A 25,903-nucleotide genomic window follows, 5' to 3' on the forward strand; every position below is an offset into this window, starting at 1 on the left:
TGTCATCAGGTTCTAATCCTCGCTGTGGCAGTAGCAGTAGCTTTGGCACAGGAGCATGGCCACGGCCACGCCTACTCCTCGCAGTCCATCGTTCTGCACCAGGACTCCCACCCCCACCACGAGGAGCACCACCACCCCATCCCTGTCGTGCATCACGCCATCCCTGTTGTCCACCACGCTATCCCCGTTGTCCACCACGCCATCCCCATAGTCCATCATTCCGCCCCTATTGTCCAATCTGCTCCCGTACATCATGAGGAACACCACGAAGAGCACCATGTAAGTTTTTTTTCATTATTTAAACTATTCGTAACTATTGTCTTAAAATTGTTACCTACGTTTTATCATGTTTTTGCAGTCTCACCCTAAATACGAGTTCGCATACTCTGTGGAGGACAAGCACACTGGTGACATCAAGTCACAGCACGAGTCGCGCGACGGACACCTCGTGAAGGGCGAGTACAGCCTGCACCAGCCCGACGGCTCCGTGCGCACTGTCAAGTACACCGCTGACAAGCACTCCGGGTAACTTATACAATATACACATGTTCATGACCACACTTACTCATGCCAACTGCCTGTTACATGTAAAGCTAACTACATTTTCTTTATTGCAGCTTCAACGCGGACGTGCACTACTCCGGACATTCCCAGCACATCGAGCCTCAGCATCATCATCATCATTAAGCCGCGCCCTCTTATTATACCCCTACCTGTTATTGTTAAAACTGTAAATAAACTAAGATATAATTACAATAGTTATCGTTTTCTTTATATGACTACTGAAGTTTAATTTAGCCAATATCAAGCTTAGCTAGCTATGACGGCATAAAACTGAACTACCTAAAATAGCTGTTAGGTGTTACATTTGAAACGAATTAAGCCATGGCCGGCTAATACATAGGTCACGGGCCATGAACATTTCAATTTGCCCGCCACAGTAGGCAAATACATATCGCATATCTTCGAATTTGATGTTAATATCAACATTGGATTTAAAATAAAATAAAGTTGTATTAGACAAACCTTAAATCACATAAATTGAGACATCAGTTTTAAATCTGTTGTCTATTGTTTTAAACCAGACTATTGTCTGATGATTAGTTTTTTTGTATAATTTTAATTCGTAGTAAGTATTATTGGAAGTAGTGGCCCGGCGACTACAATCCTAGAAAATCTACTGCCAACTTTGTTCAAAGATCATGTTTCTGTTCCTGACCATACAATATGGAGCTTCTATTATTAAGCAAAGAATATAAAATACAAATGCGAGCAATATGTTCAAAGTAAAGATCGAAATTGTCTGCCTATCGTAATGTGAAATAGGCGTAATTTTATATTATGCTATTCACTAAAATAAGTAAGTATAACGCTGTTTCATAGATAAGCTACAGTTAATATTATGTAAGTGGCCAAACCCTGATTACCAAGTCACAGGCCTTTGTGCTTAGTTTGGATGATCAGAGTTCAAGTAAATAAAAGACCAAAAAAGAAACTTTGTTTCTTAAGTACTTACCAATATTGTATCACATGTACAAATATACTTGAATAAAGAAATTATTATTAAAAAATAGTTAAAAATTGATATTTCTTATCATATTGGGCAAGATAATATTAGTAGTTGTAATTTAGATAACAAATACATTAAGTAGCTGTAAGTTGCAGTACAACTAGTTACTTGAAAAATTAAATTAAGTTTGTATGACAATACAAACTTACGACGTCATTAATGTACGAGGTAAAACGTCGAACTCTTTGTAGCGTAGGTAAGTAATTCATGATAAAGTGTATTTCAAATAGAAAACAGGGATGAAGTTTTAGACCGGGAAGCCGCTGGATGCGGGCAGCGCAGGACCGATAGTCGTGGAGATCCTAGGGGGAGGCCTATGACCAGCAGTGGGCGCCGTACGGTTGATGATGAAGATATATAATTTCAATCACCATTGACGCAAACATCTACCTAATGAGGGACTTTCCAGGCAACGTTCACCAAAAACAATATAGATGGCGTTGTTCAGATTTAACGTGATAATTACCTTTTTTCTCGTCACTCGGGTACATAATTATTCAAAAATACAATGTAATGCCAGAAGCTTATATGAAAATAATTGTTGCTTGATATTTAGATCACATTATGTATATAATTATGTTGCTACCTATATTGCTTCTCTTCATTTTGATCAGAATAATAATGGATGGAAGATGTAATTGTGCCTGGGTGTAGTAAAAAGGGTCATCATTTTGCGGCACGCTGAGAGGTGAGGATATGGTATCCCGACGTGCCGGCAGAGTAGGGGAATGATTGGTGATGATAAAGTAGAAGCAACAGCAAGGGGAATATATACAGTTTATTAAAAGCACTTCAAAAACTTAGTAACATAGTCACAAAAATAATAGTTCACAATATACACATTTCACAAAAGAATCAAGACTTAGGAATTAGAGGGCACGGCCCTAAATAGTATAATATACTTGTTGTTTTAATGAAGGTCGGGGATGCAGTGAGTCAAAAGTGAGTAAAATGAAAGGAAATGCGAATGGAATGGAATGAGAATTTCGTAATTTAAAATGATGATGGTCCGAACAAAAGGCCAGTATGTGCAGAGTTTGTACTCTGCTACAATTTATGCCTAAAAACAAAGATAAAAGATGCATAATGTCTGTTATCCATGAAATTAAGACGTTAAACGAAGGAAAATGTGTACAGCGCCATCTATATTGTTTTAGAGGAACGTAGGCCGAAAAGTCGCTCATCACTATTGACGCAATCACCTAGCCAATTAAGCGCTCTCCTCTTGCGCGCTCTCCTATTGTGGCGTTTGTCGAGCAACATTGTCAAACATAATGTTCACGCAGCATCGGACGCTTCTACTTTATGACAGTTAGATGTTGAGCGAAGTCTACTTATGTCGTCGTCCGATATCAGAGACACATGTCAAGTTTGATACATGTCAGCCGACTAATGTTGCCCAGTGGAGACTCTACACCAAGACGCCACATTTCCGTTGAAGACGTTGTGACGACTACTCTGAACCGGCGTGTGTGTATGAAGCAATTGATGAGTGTAGAGGAAGTAAGAGAAGTGTATCAGGATCGAAGCAAATGGAATTCTATAGTCTCTGCTTACCCCGGTGGGAAATAAGGGTGAGTTTATGTATGTATATATGTATGTACGTCGTGACGTCATTTGGTTTCGTGGCCAGCCTTTGCAGTTTTTGTTTACTATATTTGCTTTAAATAAATAGTCATTTGATTGATTGATGTACTTGTAATTACTAATGTTCATCACAGAATTACGTACATTACTGAACTTTCAAAAAAATCCTTTTTTAGTTCATTATAATTCAAGTTTTTTATTTTGCTGATTTGATTACAATACATGGGCATAAGCCATTAAAGATAGCTATCCAAAATACGTGTGCGAATTGCTCGGACAGATGCTTTAATTTTTTTATGTAATTTTGACCTTGAAACCCAATACTTTTCCAATAAGTCACAAATTAAGGGCAGAAACAAAACCTGCAGCGCCTACATTTTTGATCGAAACCAGTTTTGGTAATGTAGATCAATGTGAAGAAATTAATAAAGCGTGTATTAATTCATTAACAAATTCAAAAACTGGTTGTCTACCCTGTTGTAAGTAAGTATTGCCTTACTACGTCACGCTAAAAGTTTTTGAGTATAAAAGCTACGAGTTCCTTTAAACTGGTATCATTCGACTTTAAAGATCAATCGAACATACAAAAAAAAATGTTCTCCAAAGTAAGTTGTGAATACAGAAAACCAACTTATGATTTATAACAATTAATTACTTTTATATTTATAGTACTTACATCTTATATAAAGTTCCGTAAAAAAAATATAATTTCTCGTTAGGTGGATGAATATCCCATTAGTATATTCGATCATAAATGATTCCATTTATAAATCCATTGCTACTAATTTTAATAATGTTTCATTTCCATAACGTCAATTTTATTCATAAATATGTTTCTAGACATTTACCAAAAGGCCAACCGTATGGTATGTATGAGTTTAGTGTCATATTCTATTTTTTTTAATTAGATCGTAGTCCTGGCTATCGCGCTGTCAGCGGCTTACGCCCAGCACCACGGCCAAGAGCACGGCCACGCCTACTCCTCGCAGTCCATTGTGCTACACCAGACCTCCCACCCCCACCACGAGGAGCACCACCACGCCATCCCCGTCGTTCACCACGCCGTTCCTATTGTCCACCACGCCATCCCCATCATCCACCACGCCGCCCCCATCGTTCATTCTGCTCCCGTACATCATGAGGAACACCATGAGGAGCACCATGTAAGTTGTTATTAATTACTTACCCATAATTCTTGACTGTTGTTACGAATAGCTATTTTCAATTAATATATTTATAACAATTCCTTCATTTATTTCAACAACAGATCGTTTCTTAAAACTTCTTGTTTATGAAACAAAGACTTCTTATACATTTGTTTTTGCAGTCTCACCCCAAATATGAGTTCGCGTACTCTGTGGAGGACAAGCACACCGGCGACATCAAGTCGCAGCACGAGTCGCGCGACGGACACCTCGTGAAGGGCGAGTACAGCCTGCACCAGCCCGACGGCTCCGTGCGCACTGTCAAGTATACCGCTGACAAGCACTCCGGGTAACTTATACAATATATACCTGTTAATGACCACACTTACTGAACTCAACTACCTGTTAAGTACATGTAAAACTAACTTCATGTTGTTTATTGCAGCTTCAACGCGGACGTGCACTACTCCGGACACTCCCAGCACATCGAACCTCAGCATCATCATCATCATTAAGCCGCGCCCTTATGTTTTATCCCTACCTGTTATTGTTGACACTGTAAATAAACTTAGTCATATACATTTTTTTTTGTGTATTATTTCGGTATTTCGTTTCTGTTGACTTACGACTGTACTTACTTATCCCAATATAAGTATTGGTTACTAACTACTGACTTTGCTAAAGTTAAGAATATAATTGACCCCAACCAAGCTAGAAGAACGCAACTTGCACCCGTTTTGTGTTAAAGTCAAAAATATTTAGTATAATTTGCGCTACATGGTTATAGGTTAATAGCATTTTGTCACATAAATCGTTCATCTTGTTAGAGAGTAAAAAGTATAATATTGAAAATTCAAATTAAAGCAGTATAAGTACATTAAGTTCGTAAAGAATTTCGGGCTCTATAGGATATAATTTATCGTTTTCTCATTTCATTTGAAAAGTTTTAAAAGCAAACTATTGATTTTCTGTACTTATAGAAATAGAAGTGTTTTATTGCGACCATGTGTTTGTACAAAATTTGGTATTATAAAAATACAGAAGTAAGTATTATATTATATAGTATCAACATAGACCCGATAAGGGCACTGCAACTGGTAGAGAGGACAAAGTGTTATTGATAAATTGTTAACTGTAGACATAGATGGTCTATCTCAAAATAATTTTGTCAAAAAAGTAATATCCACCTCTAACGTTAATTACATTTAACAAACATGAACTTCCTAAATCTTTATCTTTCTAGCATCTAGCCCTCTTTAAAAAAAAAGATTTATTATTTTCACTTAATATACATATAGGTACTAGATTTACCGAATTGTAGCGTGGACAGCGACTCCCCGCACGGCGACTGCTTGACATCACATCTGTCATTTACATGTACAGTTCAAAATACAATTTTAATCACGCTACATACAATATTTTTTTCCATTGATATAATTGCAGTTTTGGTTCATTTTGTTTCATAATATTTTTGGAAACCTTCCATCCTGTTTTATAAATGCAGTAATCTTATGGGATTAAATATGTGATACAAAGCTACTAGGTATATATACTCGGATGGTAATCACTGCCTCACTCAATATAAAAAATAAAACAAAAATATCGATTAATCCTAATTCTCTTATATCTGAGCTTTTAGATCCAACTAATGTTATAAAGTGCTTAGAAAGAAGCCATATTGTGAAATAAAGGGAAGCTACGATACTGGTCGTTTCACCAACCACCTTTCTGTATCAACATAACTCATTGTAGTCTGTCGACTGATCGTAGTTTAACCAGGAACAAAATCCATCGGTTTAATATCTTATACGTTTTAGTCGGCACGTATTTAACCGAAATATCTTGTGAGATGATAAATGACTATAATTATAGCCATTTTATTTGACGTGTTTAAAACGTTATTATAGTGTATATAAGTAAAATTACTGTGCCTGTACCTAAACTAGAGTTATAGGCTCAGTAACTTTGTATCAGAATTGACACGAATGGAACAATATGCATGACAAAGGGGTTACTAAATGGTACATCCGCCATAAGAAGAACTAATTACCCACGCCTAGACAAGCATTCAGTATACCAACAATACCAAGGTAATGAATTAAACAACTTTTTGATTATTTTCCCCATATAGGTAAGTAGCCTTGCAACAGCATTACTTACAATGCAATTTCAGTGCGCGTATTAGAGATGCTTGTATTGATACCTTCCTATACCCAGACAAATTGTAATTACCCTGCATCTAAAATTCGTCATCGCTTAGAGAGATGAATCAGAAGCGAATCGCTCCGTTGCGATGAGAGAGGTCCGTAGTTCTACATAATAATTTCCGATATTCTACAACACTGTTAATGGATTCGACAGTCTCTTCCAGATGTGGCAAATGTGCGACAACGCCCATGTAGCATGTCGTTTCGAGAATGAGCTAAAAACAAACCAGAGACGGACTACTGCTGCGTTTTTTTTTTAACAGGACTTATTGTAGTTTGCCTTAGCATTAACTACTTAGCCGGACAAATTATGAGCGCTCAGAGCTCTCATCTGGTAAAAAAAAATAAGACGACAGACCCGAGGGTGCCCAGTCGGGGGCAAACTTCAGCTCAGGGCGGCGTCGAAAGGGTTTATATTTGGAACAATTAATCGACCTTAAAGACCCGAGAGCAAAAAAACGCTACACGCACGACCTCCCTCGGGTCGGTGCCAACACAGACCCCGCCAGTGTGGTCGGCAATTCCCCGACCCCGAAGACCCCGACGTCCTGAAGGTTCTAGAACTATAAAAAAGTATCAAAACGCAAATACATAAACAGCCTATATACGTCCCACTGGTGGGCACAAGCCTCCCGTCAATCCACTGGAGGGGGTATGGAGCATATTCCACCACGCTGCTCCACTGCGGGCTGGTGGAGGTCAAAACGCAAATAAAAATCAGTTATTTAAAACTAACCATAACTTTATGGGCTTTTAATATATACGTACTTACAACTGTAATTCCAACATGGACGAGTAGACGCACTATTCGTTTAAAAAAAATGCAGCCACAAAGCCAAAAAAACGAAAGACAGACGATAATCAATTGGACAATTTTCTAACGACATGTTCAGGCTCTTCTAGACTGATAAGTAAGATGAAATATTCTGATAAATAATACTTTTTGACCTTCATAATGCCTTTAATTAATATTTAAGCTCCGAAACTAAAATACGATTGCACTAATGCAATATTAATTTGGACATGTGGATGATAAAGTGTAGTGATACGTAGTTAAGTAGGCTTTACAAAAATAGCACAAAAACCGGTATTGAAAACGTAATTTTACAAATGATTGGCATGCACGTTCATTAACAAATCTAAAAACAGGTTTGCCACCCCGGGCATTTTGTAAGCCTTTAGTATAAAAACATTACCTTCTTTTAAACAAGCATCATTCAGTAGAAAACTTCAACTGAGTAAACCACTAAAATGGTCTCCAGAGTAAGTGTTGGTTAATTGAATATCATTAAGAATATGTGAAAAGTAATACTATATTATCATATTATAACTTTCAGAAATAGATTTAACAAAATACATCTACTTTACCAGATTGTGATCCTCGCTATCGCGGTGTCAGTGGCTTACGGCCAGCACAACGGTCACGGCCACGGTCACGCCACCTCCTCCCAGTCCATCGTGCACCACCATGTCTCCCAAGAACAACAACACCACGCCCCAATTGCTCACCACGCCCCTGTTGTGCATCACGCCATCCCCGTCGTCCACCAAGCCATCCCCGTTGTCCACCACGCCATCCCCGTTGTTCACGCCGCCCCCGTGCACCACGCTCCTGCCCACCATGAGGAACACCATGAAGAGCACTACGTATGTTGATTTAAATATTACCTAGAGCTTCCTTATTAGTCTGTAAATAAAATATCTCTCAAATATTAACCGATATTCTTTCTTGCAGTCTCACCCCAAATACGAGTTCGCGTACTCTGTGGAGGACAAGCACACCGGCGACATCAAGTCGCAGCACGAGTCGCGCGACGGACACCTCGTGAAGGGCGAGTACAGCCTGCACCAGCCCGACGGCTCCGTGCGCACTGTCAAATACACCGCTGATAAGCACTCCGGGTAACTTATACAATATACACCTGTTGATGACCACACTCATTCAACTCAACTGCCTGTTACATGTAAAGCTAACTACATGTTGTTTATTGCAGCTTCAACGCGGACGTGCACTACTCCGGACACTCCCAGCACATCGAGCCTCAGCATCATCATCATCATTAAGTCCATACTCAGTCTACCTCTACTTGTTATTGAATATGTTAATAAATTAATATTATTTAATTTTATTTGTGAATTTTCTTTTAGAAGTAACTTAATCTTTGGTATTTTATATTTTATTATATTTACTATGATCATAAGTACTAAACTGAAAATTTGAAACTGAAACAAAAATGAAAATTTTGTCACTACTAAAACATTTTGGAACAATGGCGGAAGCATCGAACGTCAACATCAATTATATCATTATCTCTTGATCATCCACCACCGGATCTTCACTGTAGGGATGGCCGCGTGTAAGCCTTGTTCATTTCATTGTTTTCAAGTGGTCGTTTGCACCAAATGCCCTTTAAACTAAAAAACAACAATATTTTATTACTGAAAGAAATTATGTGAGATGACTATGTTTGTAAGAAGTGGTTCAAAATTGACACAAATAAATACATCTAAGAAAACAGTAATTCTAATTTAACAACTGTATAAAATTGCAAAGTCAAGAGTGTGGGGTGTTCTAAACCATGTCCGGTCTTTTCTTTGAACAAATATCTTAAACGTTGTTCCGGGTTAGAGCTTTCAGCGCTCCCTATTTAACCGGTCACGTCAAAAAAAATCTTTGAACAAAATTTTATGTAAATTTTCATTATCGAAACAAAATGGTTTTGATTGTTAACCAACGTTTCGCGTGAAAATGTTTGCCATGTTTAATTGTCCAAATACATATCTAATATTTTATCTACACATTCTTAATACGCTGGTTTATGTGGTGTTTGTATGAACCCGTAAAAAATAGAATACTTAACAATGATCACTGAAATTAAGTTCTACCTACCTATGATATTTTTTAAAACTTTCTTGTTATCAAAAATCAAAAGTGGCTGCATGTTATCATCTGATTATTTATGGTTGCGGGCGGAAAGCTATTAAATTAGGTTACATGGTTACGAAATCGGTTAAGTTAAGCAGCAGCAGCACACGAACCGAGCGAGAGAAGCAACATACATAAACATACATAAACTCACGCCCGTAATCCCAAATGGGGTGGGCAGAGCCACAAGTAATCAAAGTAACTTGCAGCCACTGTCGATACGAAGTCCTAAGATGAAATATAATATAACGATCATCATTATATAATATATAATGATGAGAAGCAAGCGTGCTTCAAAAGTGGCTGGAAATTGCCAGACCCGAATTCTAACACGTTAACCGCGATTTCTGACATCAAATAATTTGCATAATGAAAATATGCCTGACGATATTCCGCGTATTATAATTTTGGCAAGTGAAATATTTGGGAAATAAAATAATTACAATAATTGTTTGCGAAGCGAAAATTTATGAAATATTTTTCTGCTAAAAGTTATAGAACCGCCATAAACTAAATATTTTATTCAAATGCAAGAACAATTATGGCTATAATTTGTTTTAAAAGTTTTTAAGTCATAATAACGTATTTAATTTAGATTTTTAATATTTTTGTAAGTATTGTTATTTCGTTAACATTCCGGAAGTATTTTGCAGATTTATCGAAGTAAATCTATATAATTGGAGAGAAGATTATAATATTTATTTACTAGATTATTGGTTTGGTTATTATAGTATTACTATTAGTATTACTATTAGTATTACTATTCTCCAAATACAGACTTCTAACTGCATTATTATGCGTACGCAAATCTATATGATCGAAATCGTTACCGATCTTAATAACTGAGACTCTGAAGACTTTCAGCAGTTTGAGATTTTTCCCTTGCATATACTTTTACTTCGTTATAATAATATACTGTGGAAATATAGAATATTAGGTCTTCTCCATCTTAGTGGGGGCCTAGTGTTAATTTTGATATAATAACGAATATAAAATAACATAGAAGCTACGCCCCACATCAATGAGTTGCTGTCATTGGATCGTAGTACAAGAGTAATCACTAAAACATTAACACACCCTAACATATTTTTTTGTGTATTCTAAACATTTTACATTGCTAAAACTTTAATACTTGTTAAAACTCTGTAGCACTTCCTTTGTAGAGCTTCTATAGAAATCATGTATGTGTAAATGTGTTAGTGAGGTAGAATCTTCTTTTGGATGCGTTAAATAATTATGGAAGGAAACGAATAAGTACATTTAAATTATAACCTAGTTTATTTACAGTGTCAACAATAAAAGGTAGGGATAAAACATGAGGGCGCGGCTTAATGATGATGATGATGCTGGGGCTCGATGTGCTGGGAGTGTCCGGAGTAGTGCACGTCCGCGTTGAAGCTGCAATAAACAACATGTATTGTAGTTAGCTTTTATGTAACAGGCAGTTGAGTTCAGTAAGTGTGGTCATTAACAGGTATATATTGTTTATGTTACCCGGAGTGCTTGTCAGCGGTGTACTTGACAGTGCGCACGGAGCCGTCGGGCTGGTGGAGGCTGTACTCGCCCTTCACGAGGTGTCCGTCGCGCGACTCGTGCTGCGACTTGATGTCGCCAGTGTGCTTGTCCTCCACAGAGTATGCGAACTCGTATTTAGGGTGAGACTGCAAAAACAAATGAACAGCTTGGAGATTGGACATTCGATAGCCACTACAAGAATTTGTGTATAAAGTATTTTCAAATTACGTGGTGTTCTTCATGATGATGTTCCTCATGATGAACAGGGACAGAATGGACAATAGGAGCGGCGTGGTGAACAATGGGGACAGCGTGGTGGACGACGGGGATGGCATGGTGCACGACGGGGATGGCGTGGTGGTGCTCCTCGTGGTGGGGGTGAGAAGTCTGGTGCAGCACGATGGACTGCGAGGAGTAGGCGTGGCCGTGCTCCTGGCCGTGGTGCTGGGCGCAAGCCGCCGACAGCGCAATAGCGAGGATTACAATCTGATCAAATAAACACAAATCTTTATTTATATTACATTACTTCACTGTTGTTAATAGTATTTTATGGAAATATAAAATAATTTTTCGTATTCTAGATTGAAAATAATGTATTTTTTTAATTAACACTCACTTTAGAGAACATTTTCGTTTGTGTGTTCTGTTGTACTTTCGTACGAAATGACACTGATAAGAAATATATTTCAGCTTTTATACTCAAAAGCTTACAAAATATGCGGGGTAGGAAACGTGTTTTACGGACTTGGCAATGAACATGACATTCATTTATCATTATCTTGTTTTTAATACTCAAACCAGTTTACAGTGATGTTTCCTTTTAATTTACCTATTTATTTTTTATTAATAATGACACATACTTAATTTAGTCATTAATGCAATCAATCTAACGACTTTTTGTATTTTGCACACGTAATAATGCTAGTTACTTATTAAATATTTGTATCATATAGTAACACGTTACGGACATCATCCGGCGGATCGGATTTCTATAGATAACAGGTTAATTAACCAACACCAATGACATGGTGAGCAGCATATGTCTACCCATGAGTTTTTTCATCGATTTTCATTATCGTTCGTAACTTGATTATATAAAAACCTATCGTGCCTTTGCAGAAAACCAATAGACCTAATTTATTTTAATAGTATAATCATACATTAATTACGTATTTTTATCGGCTATCCTTAATTCTTAAAATTACTTGTTGTGGCCATATCGCTGTTAACGTTTGTTGTTGAATAAACTCGACCTTTTAAATAATTATTTAAAATATTTTGTGCATTAAACTACATATCTGTGAAAAAATAATAATTTACTACTTACACGTTCAATATTTGTCGTAGAATTCCGAAGCACCCATACATAAATATAATCGACGGCTGACACGCAAAGTTGACAATATAACCAGTATAGTAAGAGCAATGGAAATTAGCTAATTAGTAGGTACTTGATTGTTCGATAAAATCCTCCAATGATCTTAGATATATCACCATAATGAAGATTCAAACGGAAGGAAAAACAGTGCCTGTATTTTCTTACTAAGAAAAACAATCAAAAATCTAAACAGGATAATAATATGGGCTCTTTTGATCGCTGTGCAATCAAGCGTAAAATACTATTCGTATTGAAGTGCTAAGTCCAAATCGTTTACTTGTAACTCTCAAAAAAGGCTGAATATTTAAATTCAGAATTTTATTACTGATTATATTTTGTTAAAGACATAGATTTGTGTTACTTTATTTGTTATCAAATGACTATTCTGCCCATCCCGTTAGTCTCGTTAGTTCAAATAAGTTATTTAACTGGCACACATAGAAAGATTTAAACCACAAACCAATTCACACGGGCACGCCTATAGTTGGTGCTTCTATGAAAAATGAGGATGGGGCCCCATTAAATAAAGATTTTTGTGATAAACCTATTCTAGCCTTCAATAGTTACAGTTTTAAATATAAGTCGCATTCAAGGATATAACTTCATTTATTTTAATACTAGCTTTTGCCCGCGACTTCGTCCGCGTGGCGTGTTATATAAGAGAGAGATCTTTGTGTGTGTGGGAGTGCATACTTATGCAGTTTAGATTTTTTCATACAATTTTTTTCCCAATAACTCCCATTTTTCAAAATACAGCCAAAAATAAACTTTATATTTACTAAGGTATGCATGCATGCTAGTTAAATAATCAATTGATTGAATTGATTTTTTTTAATTGATTGTTCATTGAGTTTTAATTTTAATACACACATCCTCTCTTCCCTTCAACGTTGCTGTGCCCTACAGGGTCCATGTTTTAGTTCCTATGCCTATGTAACACCCCATTGTACTACATGGAATGCAATAAATAATTTAATTGAATTGAATTGAAAACATCTATCTTACGCGGTTTCGTCTATCTTACGCCGTTCCCGTGGGAATTCCGGAAATTCCTTTCTTAGTGCACCTCTACGGTACCTAAGCTATGTACGGTACCTAACCCTTCCAAATTTCAAGTGCCTACATCTAGCCGTTTAGGCTGTGCGTTGATATGTCAGTCAGTGAGTCAGTCAGTTTCTCCTTTTATTTAGATTTGATTTTTTCATACAAATGTTTTTTCCCGCTAACTACCGTTCCCGTGGGAATTTTGTAATATCCTGTTGCAACTAAGCTTTAAGTTTACTAAAGTACCTGCATGCCAAATTTCAAATGTCTAACTTGAGTGGTTTAGATTTTTCATACAAAAGGATTTTCCCGCTAATTCCCGTTCCCGTGGGAATTTCGGGAATTCCTTTCTTAGTGTACCTCTACGGTATCTAAGGTACCTGCATGCCAAATTTCAAACGTCTAACTTGAGTGGTTTAGATTTTTCATACAAAAGGATTTTCCCGCTAATTCCCGTTCCCGTAAGAATTTCGGGAATTCCTTTCTTAGTGCACCTCTACGGTATCTAAGGTACCTCCATGCCAAATTTCAAACGTCTAACTTGAGTGGTTTAGATTTTTCATACAAAAGGATTTTCCCGCTAATTCCCGTTTCCGTGAGAATTTTGGGAATTCCTTTCTTAGTGCACCTCTACGGTACCTATGGTACCTGCATGCCAAATTTCAAACGTCTAACTTGAGTGGTTTAGATTTTTCATACAAAAGGATTTTCCCGCTAATTCCCGTTTCCGTGGGAATTTCGGGAATTCCTTTCTTAGTGCACCTCTACGGTATCTAAGGTACCTGCGAGCCAAATTTCAAACATCTAACTTGAATGGTTTAGATTTTTCATACAAAAGGATTTTCCCGTTAATTCCCGTTCCCGTGAGAATTTTGGGAATTCCTTTCTTAGTGCACCTCTACGGTATCTATGGTACCTGCATGCCAAATTTCAAACGTCTAACTTGAGTGGTTTAGATTTTTCATACAAAAGGATTTTCCCGCTAATTCCCGTTCCCGTGGGAATTTCGGGAATTCCTTTCTTAGTACACCTCTACGGTATCTAAGGTACCTGCATGACAAATTTCAAATGTCTAACTTGAGTGGTTTAGATTTTTCATACAAAAGGATTTTCCCGCTAATTCCCGTTCCCGTGGGAATTTCGGGAATTCCTTTCTTAGTGTACCTCTACGGTATCTAAGGTACCTGCATGCTAAATTTCAAACGTCTAACTTGAGTGGTTTAGATTTTTCATACAAAAGGATTTTCCCGCTAATTCCCGTTCCCGTAAGAATTTCGGGAATTCCTTTCTTAGTGCACCTCTACGGTATCTAAGGTACCTCCATGCCAAATTTCAAACGTCTAACTTGAGTGGTTTAGATTTTTCATACAAAAGGATTTCCCTTCACTACTCTGCTCCTATTGATTGTAGCGTGATGAAAAGTATACTATAACCTGTCCAGGAGTGTGAAGAATAATTGTATCAAGTTTTATTAAAATCCGTCCAGTAGTTTTTGTTTCTATAAGGAACATACAGATAGACAGACAGACAGACAGACAGACAGACAGACAAAAAATTTACTGCTTGCATTTTTGGCATCAGTATCGACCACTTATCACCCCCTGATAGTTATTTTGAAAAAATATTTAATGTACAGAATTGACCTCTCTACAGATTTATTATAAGTATAGATTATAAAATAAAATAATAATAAAAATAAAATACATTTATTTCAAGCAACATAAGGCTCATATACAATACTTTTGACACAATACAGTAAAAATAAAAATAAAAGAAAAACACAATGAAATGACAATTAAATGATATAATGGTGCTAATTCCTGCAAACACCATCCAATTTCATTCTAGGTTATATCTGTCATCCTCCCATCCCCCTCCCATCCGCCGAAAAGGAAAGGGACGGGTAATCGACAAGCATAAAATTTATGGAACACACGTCAATTTTAAGCACAAATCTAAAACAACCGTCTAAAAATTCGCCCGGGTTATTCATTTATTTACTCATTCTTCCTAAAACCAAGAGCTGTCAATCATCCGTCCCTTTCCCTTTCGGCGGACAAGAAAATGACAGGTACAACCCAAAGCAAAATTAAAAGATGTCTGCAGGAATCGGGGCCAATATACAATGAAAATAAACTAAAATAAAATTAAAATGAAATACACTAACATAATAATTATCTAACCAATACCAGTTTTTACATGCCTGTCGCAACAGTGCATGATGTAAGGACAGTCCAATCTGTCCTATAAGGGGAGAAATCCCATGTTTATCACATACATATTTCTATGCATACTTACATAAAATTTTGATAGATGTCGACTTTCCTTGTCTCTTTAACCTATTTCACCATATCTGATGCATCTGCTGTGGAAGAAGGACCCCGATACCGACCCCGCCGGCGTGGTCGACGATTATCGCTATCGACCCATTAGGGTCGATTAATTCTTTTTTTCTCTCAGTCGACGCCCTGAGCCGAGGTTCGCGCCCAACTGGACACCCTCAGGTCTGTTGTCTTAAACTTTGTACCGGGTGAGAGCCTTCAGCGCTCCCCATTTGTCCGGCCAAATAGTCAATGCCATCTGCGGCAAATTTACAATAAGTCACATCAAAAAAAGAAAAAAGAAAAAAATCTGAGGAAATTATCTGTCTGGGAACTGATATTAGACAGCCAAATGACTAAATTGTATTTATAACAATATTTTATGTTTATTTTTAAAAGAACTTTGGTTCATCTTCGCATCTCCTCATTCATCTAGTCTCAAAAACATGCATTTAATATTCTCAAAAATATGTAAAGAATAAGAGGTACTGCATGTTAACTTACTACTTACTAACAGTTATGTTATCCTATTCTGATGTCTGTCAGCTTCGTACATGAGATTCATTATAGACGAACGCGAATATAACGTCAATGACTTACGGAATTATTTCACCCCAACAAATAATTACTGTTTGCAGCCCTCTTTGGGTTCCAACACAGATCTCAAAGAGAGCATGGTGCATGTGTCAAATTATTCCAACAGTGTTCAACTTAGACAGATTTTATTTAGTATCTAGATCGACAGTGATATATAAAATAATCCATTATCTATAACAAATATTTAATGTTTATTTTCTTTTCTTTACGTTACTCAGGCATCGAATACGATAATGTATTTCCATAACTTATGAGTAGGTGGTTGGATTTGAAAAGTAACGAAAAATAAAATATTATTTATACTATTTAATTTATTTACAGTTTCAACAATAACAGGTAAGGTTACAACATGAGGGCGCGGCTTAATGATGATGATGATGCTGAGGCTCGATGTGCTGGGAGTGTCCGGAGTAGTGCACGTCCGCGTTGAAGCTGAAATAAACAACATGTAGTTAGCTTTACATGTAACAGCAGTTGGAATGAGTAAGTGTGGTCATCAACAGGTGTATATTGTTTATGTTACCCGGAGTGCTTGTCAGCGGTGTACTTGACAGTGCGCACGGAGCCGTCGGGCTGGTGCAGGCTGTACTCGCCCTTCACGAGGTGTCCGTCGCGCGACTCGTGCTGCGACTTGATGTCGCCGGTGTGCTTGTCCTCCACAGAGTACGCGAACTCGTATTTTGGGTGAGACTGTAAAACCAGATGTGTCAATTAATATTTGTTGAAAACCAATAACAGTGAATCATTGATATCCATATAATCCTTTGCATTCCAAATAACGATAGCAATGAAAATATTTAAAGAACTTACATAATGCTCTTCATGGTGTTCTTCGTGGTGGGCGGGAGCGTGGTGTACGGGGGCGGCGTGAACAACGGGGAAGGCTTGGTGGACGACGGGGATAGCGTGGTGGACAACAGGGGCATGGTGGACGATCGGGGCGTGGTGGACAAGTGGGGCGTGATGTTGCTGCTCGTGGGAGACGTGGTGGTGCACGATGGACTGGGAGGAGGTGGCATGACCGTGGCTATGACCGTGGTGCTGGCCGCAAGCCGCTGACACTGCGATAGCGAGGATTACTACCTGCATAGAAAAAATATAAGTATTTAAATATTGTGTCTTCTTTGTTTAAATTTCGAAAAAGTAGGTACATCGATTCGAAGGCCAGCTTGGTTCGAAATTCAAATGGTTGGTGGAATTCATTGTTACGAGAAGGAACCATCATGCGTTATGTTCTTTCCTCATAATAAGTTCTCGAATTTACTTTTTATTTGAAATTAAAAAAAACTATTAGCTACTTGATTACCACCGTAAAACAATGGGGTTTGGAGTTGAAAATGTTTTAAGGACCAGTGTGGCCTTAGGACTTTATTTAATAAACATAAATATAATTTACCTTAGCGAACATTTTGTTGGTTGTTCGATTGAACTTTGTTAATGAATGATGTAGATTAAATTTCGATTCGGGTATTTATACTCAAAACTTATGCATACACATGTCAGGTTGCACATAACCACACGTGGTAGCAAACTGGTTCCATTTGTCAACCTGTTCAATCACATTCGGTGTGTTTTGATCCTACATGCTTTATATTTTGTAATGAAAGGTATGGTTGCAAATTAATCTTTCATAACTCACTTCACTTAGCTGTCGTATGCGATAATTATAATGTTTTGTTACTAAGCAGGGAATTGGTTTTGAGTTTATAAGTTTGATGGTTTAATATACTGGGTGTTAGTGACATCGTAACGAATACTGAGGGGGATGGTTCAGACCATGATTCTGAGTTGATATCAAGTGGAATTTCCAGTCAAAAATTCATGAAACTTTTCCTTATTTTTTAATTATTTTCCAATCCATACTTTTGCGATAGAAATTTCTTCTTGATACTCGTATCAACCCAGAATTATGGCCTGAACCATCCCTCAAAGTTTTCGTTACGATGTCACTAACATAGTATTGTTTGGTGATTGTTGATAAGCTTGTCAACCGCTTAATTGGATACTTTTTTATTATTATCTTTATTTGTTAGTAGACAATAAAATAGACAAAACGATGTTGTGCAGTATTTAGGGAATGTGTCTTTAAGACATAGGATTCTCCCAACTTCTCTTACATGCACTTTTGTTTTACTATCATTCTAATCAATCAAAATAATGTCATGTATATTATATGCGAAACCGGAAAAATCCGATATTATGCAATAAAAAAAACCACTCGGCCATTATTTTCATATGATGTATTATATTATTTTACATAATTATCAGTCACAAAACCAAAGCCTTAGCAGCACCCTTAAGGCATCAAACGTTTCATAAAAGCGTACGCAATAAACGTAATTTACAATACTAAAAGTTTCGAAAATTGAAATAAGACTTACAAACTATAAGAAAATTATAATACAACAGTTACTCTTTGAAAAGGTAGGGTAACTAACTAATTTGGGCCGTGAGTCCCGGTACACTTTATGGCGGCCTTTACACAGTCAGTCCTGATCATGATCCTTGCGCTGCCATTGGACCTGATTGATAGCTCTAGATTGACCGTCTAACGGCAGCCTTTGAAACGTTGTGCCTTCCAGCTTAGACTTTGCCTCGACCTCGTTGTCTTTCCGTCCGTCTTAGGCTAGAATTAGGTAATAAATAGATCGTCGTGGTTGGTTGGTGGTGGTCTATCCGAGGAGGTGGCCGTGTCCGTAGGCGGGGGCGGCAACCACGGGAGCGACGCCGGGATGAGCCGCGTGTCCTGCCCGGCTCACAACCGCGTTGAAACTGAAGATAGATAGAGATTAACATTACTATTACACCATTCAATTTTATGAGTGTTTAAGTCACTTAAAGATTCAGAGTTTATCGTTTAATATACACAAAGACGCACAGCCAGTAATTTCCCTCCGGAACGTTTTGTTTGCCACCTTTGTGTTTCATGAGCTTTTACATTAAGTGTTGACAAACCTAAGTACTTACATATTAGTACCTAATATCAGTAGGCTTATCTAGCTATTTTTGTCTTCTGTCATATATTTAAAATTAACTAATGCCCCGATATAGAAAAAGTGTTATAAGAAGTATTGTATTATGTATATACTGCCGCAACTTTACCAAATAGCCTAATTTTTTTTTGCACTGTGCTGCAGTTTCTTTTTATATACGAACAGTAAAGTCAATGACCTAGTACTTCTGTCTTATGATAGTAAGCAAAGTAATTGATGGTACGAATGGTACCATCTGGCTTAATCAGCAAGTAATACTGTCCCTTCACGACGTCGCCGTTGCGGGCCTCTTACTGGCATTCTAATCGCCGATGTGACCGTCAGCATACATCGTTAGCATTGTGATCGTCAGCAGAGTAGATGCTGGTACGTACTGTACCATCGGGCGCCATCAGAGGGTACTATAACTCCATGACGTCGCCGTCGCAGGCTTCCCACTGGCATTCCAATCGCCGGTGTGACTATCAGCATATGAGCTTATTCAATAAACTCACCCATTATGATCGTCAGAAAAGCAGTTGACGCACTGTAACCTCGGACGCCATCAGAGGGTACTGTACCTTCGACGTCGCGGGCTTCCCGCTGGCACTCCAGTCGCCGGTGTGACTATCAGCATATGAGCTTATTCAATAAACTCACCCATTATGATCGTCGGCAGAGTAGTTGACGGTACGGACGGTGCCATCGGGCTCGACCAGCGAGTACTGTCCCTTCACGACGTCACCGTCGCGGGCCTCCCACTGGCTCTTCTGGTCGCCGGTGTGACCGTCAGCCACTCCATAGTTGAACTGGTAGCGGGGGTGGGCCTGGAATGACATCATCAAATATAAATAGCCGATATATGTCTTACTGCATTAACGAAAGTTATGACCATGAATATGGATAGGGACGACTCAAGAAAGTGTGGATGGATTGTGTAAACAAGGATATGTGTGTGAGAAATGAATGGAAGAGGAATAAATGCTGTGCCGGCCCCACCTAGAGTGGGATAAGGGCAGAAGGATAATGATGATGATGATGATGATCTATGTCTTACTGCTAAGCATAGGCGTAGCACTTCTCATCAATGGGGAGAAGCCAGGGTCCAAATATCAACACACATAACACCAGCTCACGACTATATGCGAATTGGGATAGTCAAAGGTAAGATGTACTTAGTACCCACACATCACCATGCTTTCTGTTGGACCAACGTGATAGGTGGCATATTGTCGTCTATAATGATCAATAACGCAGTTGGTTAGAGAAAATTGCACTTAAGAAATTAATAACTCATTGGTGCAAGTACCGAACTTGAAGTAAGCAAGTACTGAGATTTAACCCAAATATCGCTTAGTAGAAAAAATATGTGTGGCTCTCTACTAAACGCTGCTCTACTAAGGGTTGGTGGAATACCCAACTCAACCCCACACGATTCAGATTTTATTAGTTTTAAAAATTGAACGGGAATTCTGGTTTGGTAGTGTCTGGATCTAATAAAGTGTCTATCCATAGTTGCACTTACTCCCAACTCTATTTATAAGTAGAGTTGGCACACTTCTTTTTTATGATTGAACATGATTATTATTGTGAATAACATAAAACACAAATATTACATTCCATTGATGTTTTCAATCAAACGGAGGTGGTAGAAGCACAGGTACTCCACCACGCTGCTACGTTGTAAATTGGTGGAGATATTAATAAACAAAACTAAGTATAACTTACATAAATCTCAACAGGGGCAGCGGCGTGCGCGACACCAACGTGCGCGATAGGCGCGCGCAGCACCGGCGCCGCGTGCGCAACCAACCCGCCGTGACCTGCGACCGCGCTAACATCAATACCAATGCTATACCATACTCATAGAAGAAATATACAAGCAGTCTTATGCGAAACAAGAGATAAAATATGGAATATATCTAGGTAATTAGGGTGAATAAGTTCTTCGAAGTAGACTTCAGTCATGCTGATTACTGTCTGATAGCCTATCCAAAACTTATCTGGCGGCTAGTCCACAAGCGATTATCACCACTCTCTCTATTTCTCTTTGTTTCTTATATTTTTTATTTCCTGCGTGTGCAGTAAAATATTTGTTATTTTACAGTTATCAGACACCTTATCCTGCGTATAAGCTATCAGACTTTTAACTATCAAAACGGTGACATAGGCTAAAATCCTTAGGGATTTTACTTCGTACTCTAAACCATGCCTATCTGAAAATTTTGAAGGTAGCTAATTTAATTCCATTGTCCTTGCTGATCCCAATGTGAAAAAAGCGTGGTCTTATGTATGTTGAATGTTCAAAAAGATATGTTGTCGAAATATAAAATTTAGAATAAAAGGACTACTTAGAATATAGGTACTTAACCATGCGCGGAAAAAATCTAAATCTACCCTGTTAACACTCTACCGTAGGAAGAAACTAATTAACGCATGTATTCAAATTAATAATATGCGTGTATCATGTTACTATGCGTGCGGTCAATGACTGCATATTTGCATGCCAATGCAGGAATCACACGCAAATTATCAAGTAGAGTAGTGAAATCATTTCCTAAGAAATATGACATTGTGACCAATTAAGTATTGTAATTGTTGCGATCTTTACGAGCTATAAACTTTAGTTATAATAGGTGAAATTTTCGAATTTGATCGTAACAATTTCTACATGAAAGTTTAACTATACGAATATCATTAAATTAATATTCTGCTGCTAAAGAAAATAATTCTTAATTGCACAAAACGTAATATATACAGGACATATACATACGAATAAAAAAACAAAAACAAATAAAAAAATGATCACAAACGTCCAGACTCCAGTAAATTCAGAAAGGTTACTTTCCTTAACTGTACTGGGAACCGAAACCAAGATCCAGAGTTTGGTGATCATGGTGTAAGCCAATACACAAATCGTACTCATACGAAACAGTGCAATGATCAACAATTTTGAAGAACTTAGTCCTCGCTTAACCATTCAGCCTGCATCTAAATACGAAACACTTAGGTAAAGATATTAATTTAAGTTCAGTGCACACAAAGTAGATAAACGAAGATTTTCGGGGCAGGACTTTGGTATCAATCCGCGCCATCAGGTTAAGGTTTCTCTGCTAATGATTGCATTTTTGTGTAAACAAAATCTAGTACCTAGCACCCACAGCTAGCGCCTTTATGAATTCAGCATTACAAGTTGCTAGTGTTGATGTGTATTATTGATCTTACAACCCGCAAGAGAGGAGATTACAAGCTGCTTCTTACCTAGTCCCAAGCCTCCCAGGGCTCCATAGCCTCCCAAAACGGGTGCTGCGAGGGCCGGGGCGGCTACCGCGTGGCCGATGCCCGGAGCTCCCAACACGATGCTCTGAGCGGAGAGGGCGCCATGCGGAGCGATCACTCCTGCGCAGGCTACGCTTAGTAAAGCGCAAGCAATGATCACCTGGAATAAAACGGACCATTATGCTTTTCTTTTATGTATATAAACAGCCTAATAATATAATTGCTTGGCACATATTATCTCCCCGCATCAACTTTAGATGCAGTACAATACTGTTTAAAAGAACCCAAATAAGTTAAAAAGTCGAATGGAAAACAATACGAAATATTAAGAATTGAAATAATATTGTAAAACAAAGGCCTATTTAAAGGTAAAGTGAACTTTGACACAAAATCCACAAACACTTTAGAAACCACAAAACGCGTTACCTTAGCGAACATTTTCCTAACGTTGTTTAAGTCTAGCACAGTTCACTTTAAGCTCTAGGGCTTGTGTGCCAAATTGTAAGATAACCGGTGCTTTTATAGAGGCGGTGTCTATATGTCCTATAGGTACAGGGCCGTGTCCCGCCCGTCGTATGCGCAGGAAACCAACCTAGGTAGATATATCTAGTGGGCGCTGCCCGCGACTGATCTAGATCGTAGGGCTTAGGGTGGACCTACCTGGAAACAGATAATAAAAATATTAAAAAACATATTAATCAGTCACCTATAATGATGGAATACTAAAACTTAACAACGCAATAAAAACAAAACTTTAAAGTATATTAAATTTTATGTAGGTAAGAAATAATATTGGTGGAATTCATATACAATTCTTTTTAGGATAACTTTACAAAAATATATATCTGTCGGGGTTGAGGCGTCGTTCATTGACCTTACGACCCATTCTATATGAAAATGTAGGTAAATGATATAAATCGCTTGCAAACAGACAGTCGCACAAAACTCTTAAAGCCTTTAAGCTAAGTTGGTTGTATGTTATCAAAAATAAAAGAGTAAAAATAAGAATAAAATCAAAATCAAAAGAGATTTCATATAAGTTATAAGTTAATTCGTACTAATAATTTGTTCTTAGATACATACATACATAAATGGCCTACATACGTCCCACTGCTGGGCACAGGCCTCCCCTCAATCAACCGGAGGGGGTATGGAGCATACTCCACCACGCTGCTCCACTGCGGGTAAGTGGAGGTGTTTTTACGGCTCATAGCCGGGACCAACGGCTTAACGTGCCCTCCGAAGCACAAAATCATCTTATTTTTCCGGACAATCAAGTGATTCAAGCCTGAAAAGTCCTTACCAAACAAAGGACAGGCTCACAAAGTGATTTCGACAATGTCCCCATCGGTAATCGAACTCGGACCTCCAAATCGTGAGCCTAACGCTCTAACCACTAGACCACGGAGGCTGTTATGATCTAAGATATTCGGTTTTTATTACCTACTGACTTTATGAAACTACTATTAAGTGACTTATTTATTTATATAAAGTACTGCCACATGGCACATGGTGACATACTAAATACATAGGTGTATCCATATAATTCTACCTTACATATATTTTAAGTACTTTAGAATTGGTCTGTATCATAAATACAGTGTACCATATGTGCAAGAACTATATCTATAAAATGTAGAATAAATTAAGTCCTTATATCTGCGTGGTCTAATTCTCAAATTACAAAATTTACAACTTTAGGTTAAAAGACAATAAGTTGTTAATAGTAACAGTTCCGTTTACAATAATGGTGTCAAGGATAGATTGTGTGATAATAAATTGGGCTTAGTAACGAACTACCTGGCCCTTTTATATGCCTACCATATTGTTTTAAGGTAGAAAATAGTCGTGCTTATTATATTTGGTATGTAGCTTTAGCTAAAACCAAAATGGTTGTAACGCAATTGAATTAAACGCAGATAAAATTAAATTTAGGGTTGTGGTATACACTTTGAAACCATGTCACATAAACTTTTTTGACAAATTAAACCGTCAGTCTCATTAAATGTCAAATATGATAGTGCGACAGGGTTCTAAAGTGGGTACATGATATTGCTCATGACTGTAGGTAAATTGTGGTTATGTTTCCTTTTGTTCACTGTAATATGAAGAAAATAACAAAAAAAAGTTTAGAATTTAATTATACAGACAAAGAGATGGAGAACAATAATGTAGGAAATCTTCTCTAGATTGATCTTTTTTTAGTTTTCTTTGATTACTTATGGCTCTACCAACACCATTAGGTATTACGGGCGTGAGTTTGTTGAGTCTAAAAGGCAAAACGACGAAGACCGAGAGAGTTGAGAGAAGTGGAAAGAAAAGTTTAGAAAAGCAGAGTCCACAATAGGTACTTCTAAAAAAAGTTTTTTTTTACGTGACTTATTGTAAATTTGTCGCAAATGGCATTAATAACTTTTCTGGATATATCGGCATCTAAACCAACAAAAATTATTACTAAAATATTTTATAAATGTTATTAAAAAAATATATTAAAAAGTAATAATACGTAATTAGGTACTTTTTTATCGTACAGTATTCTTAAAGGAAACAAACATTAAAAACAAATCCAGCACGGAATTTGTCCATTCACAATTTGCTCCACCTTCCATTAAACAATGGACACGCAAAAGCCAAATACAGAACAAAAATCCTAAGTAATCTCTTAAAAGATTTCTTACACGTATCTTCCATTAGGAGAATAATCATAACCCACCTCAGATGTATGCACGTAGAAACCTTGATAGCATGACAATTACCATAACAATAGAAAGAGCGCTTGCGCGGATAAGGGGTTACATTTACATTATCACCCACACATATGTCTTTGCAAACTGGTTTGCAAAAGGTCAGTTGATAAAAACTAGTGAACTGTAGTAAGTAAAAGTAAGGAAAGTGGAACTTGTTTGCCTTAATTTGCGGGAAATGCCATTACCATTGCAACATTACGGGATTATACATTCCAACGGTATTCCCGTAATGCACACTTTTTGTCAAGAGTGGACTAATGTGATGTAATGTAATCATTATCATGGTAAACAAGAAGATTAATTATTTAAGTAAGTGTATATAGTCATTACATGAGTAATCGGGGCTTTTTAACAGACGCGAGGACGTGAGGGGCGGCTTAGTGGTAACCCTGACACCAGGGGCGATGAGGTCGATCATTGGTCTCACAATCCACACGAGAGAAGAACAAACTTTTCAGCAGAATTTTGCATATGACATTCTTAATATTTTATTTAATTATGATTTACTACATAAAACAACATAACATCACATATCATCACGCCTATTACCCCAAAGGAGTAGACAAAGATCATCATCATCATCATCATCATCATCATCATCCAAGCCGTGTCCGG

At 37.6% G+C, this 25,903-nt stretch overlaps 4 protein-coding genes across 4 annotated transcripts in view; 1 reads left to right on the top strand and 3 right to left on the bottom strand.

The window, feature by feature from the left end:
• LOC126367076 (cuticle protein-like) overlaps window positions 1–8,585 on the top strand; it is a 94,841-nt gene extending 86,256 nt beyond the window's left edge. Inside the window, exons 3-6 of the mRNA XM_050010478.1 lie at window positions 158–246; window positions 4,189–4,320; window positions 4,485–4,651; window positions 8,504–8,585. Of these exons, the coding sequence (XP_049866435.1) occupies window positions 158–246; window positions 4,189–4,320; window positions 4,485–4,651; window positions 8,504–8,573 (458 nt within the window). The 3' untranslated portion in view covers window positions 8,574–8,585. The remainder of the gene's footprint in view (window positions 1–157; window positions 247–4,188; window positions 4,321–4,484; window positions 4,652–8,503) is intronic.
• Window positions 8,586–10,763: 2,178 nt separating this feature from the next.
• Window positions 10,764–11,578, bottom strand: LOC126366965 (cuticle protein 8-like). The gene is made up of 4 exons (XM_050010309.1): window positions 11,567–11,578; window positions 11,179–11,436; window positions 10,930–11,096; window positions 10,764–10,833 (listed from the first exon to the last, which is right to left on the bottom strand). The coding sequence occupies exons 1-4, from the start codon at window positions 11,576–11,578 to the stop codon at window positions 10,764–10,766; spliced, it is 507 nt and encodes a 168-aa protein (XP_049866266.1).
• Window positions 11,579–16,652: 5,074 nt separating this feature from the next.
• Window positions 16,653–17,707, bottom strand: LOC126367111 (cuticle protein 19-like). The gene is made up of 4 exons (XM_050010521.1): window positions 17,687–17,707; window positions 17,101–17,373; window positions 16,814–16,980; window positions 16,653–16,722 (listed from the first exon to the last, which is right to left on the bottom strand). Exons 1-4 carry the CDS (start codon window positions 17,696–17,698, stop codon window positions 16,653–16,655), a joined length of 522 nt encoding a protein of 173 aa, XP_049866478.1. The 5' UTR covers window positions 17,699–17,707.
• Window positions 17,708–18,555: 848 nt separating this feature from the next.
• Window positions 18,556–23,041, bottom strand: LOC126367109 (cuticle protein 7-like). Its single transcript, XM_050010517.1, has 5 exons — window positions 22,968–23,041; window positions 22,524–22,701; window positions 20,991–21,085; window positions 19,923–20,089; window positions 18,556–19,062 (listed from the first exon to the last, which is right to left on the bottom strand). Exons 1-5 carry the CDS (start codon window positions 22,977–22,979, stop codon window positions 18,963–18,965), a joined length of 552 nt encoding a protein of 183 aa, XP_049866474.1. The 5' UTR covers window positions 22,980–23,041; the 3' UTR covers window positions 18,556–18,962.
• Window positions 23,042–25,903: the final 2,862 nt, after the last annotated feature.

This window comes from Pectinophora gossypiella, chromosome 5 (assembly GCF_024362695.1).
Source record: "Pectinophora gossypiella chromosome 5, ilPecGoss1.1, whole genome shotgun sequence".
NCBI classification, from domain to species: Eukaryota; Metazoa; Arthropoda; class Insecta; order Lepidoptera; family Gelechiidae; genus Pectinophora; species Pectinophora gossypiella.

What these genes read in the sequence shown, in the direction of transcription:
- LOC126367111 (XM_050010521.1), bottom strand. An exon ending in AACACCATGAAGAGCATTAT is followed by an intron (nt 16,981 to 17,100) that starts GTAAGTTCTTTA and finishes CTGGTTTTACAG; the next exon opens with TCTCACCCAAAATACGAGTT. An exon ending in ACCGCTGACAAGCACTCCGG is followed by an intron (nt 16,723 to 16,813) that starts GTAACATAAACA and finishes TGTTTATTTCAG; the next exon opens with CTTCAACGCGGACGTGCACT.
- LOC126367109 (XM_050010517.1), bottom strand. An exon ending in CCTGGGAGGCTTGGGACTAG is followed by an intron (nt 21,086 to 22,523) that starts GTAAGAAGCAGC and finishes GCGCGGTCGCAG; the next exon opens with GTCACGGCGGGTTGGTTGCG. An exon ending in CTGCCCCTGTTGAGATTTAT is followed by an intron (nt 20,090 to 20,990) that starts GTAAGTTATACT and finishes ATGTCATTCCAG; the next exon opens with GCCCACCCCCGCTACCAGTT.
- LOC126366965 (XM_050010309.1), bottom strand. An exon ending in ATCATCATGAAGAACACCAC is followed by an intron (nt 11,097 to 11,178) that starts GTAATTTGAAAA and finishes TTGTTTTTGCAG; the next exon opens with TCTCACCCTAAATACGAGTT. An exon ending in ACCGCTGACAAGCACTCCGG is followed by an intron (nt 10,834 to 10,929) that starts GTAACATAAACA and finishes TGTTTATTGCAG; the next exon opens with CTTCAACGCGGACGTGCACT.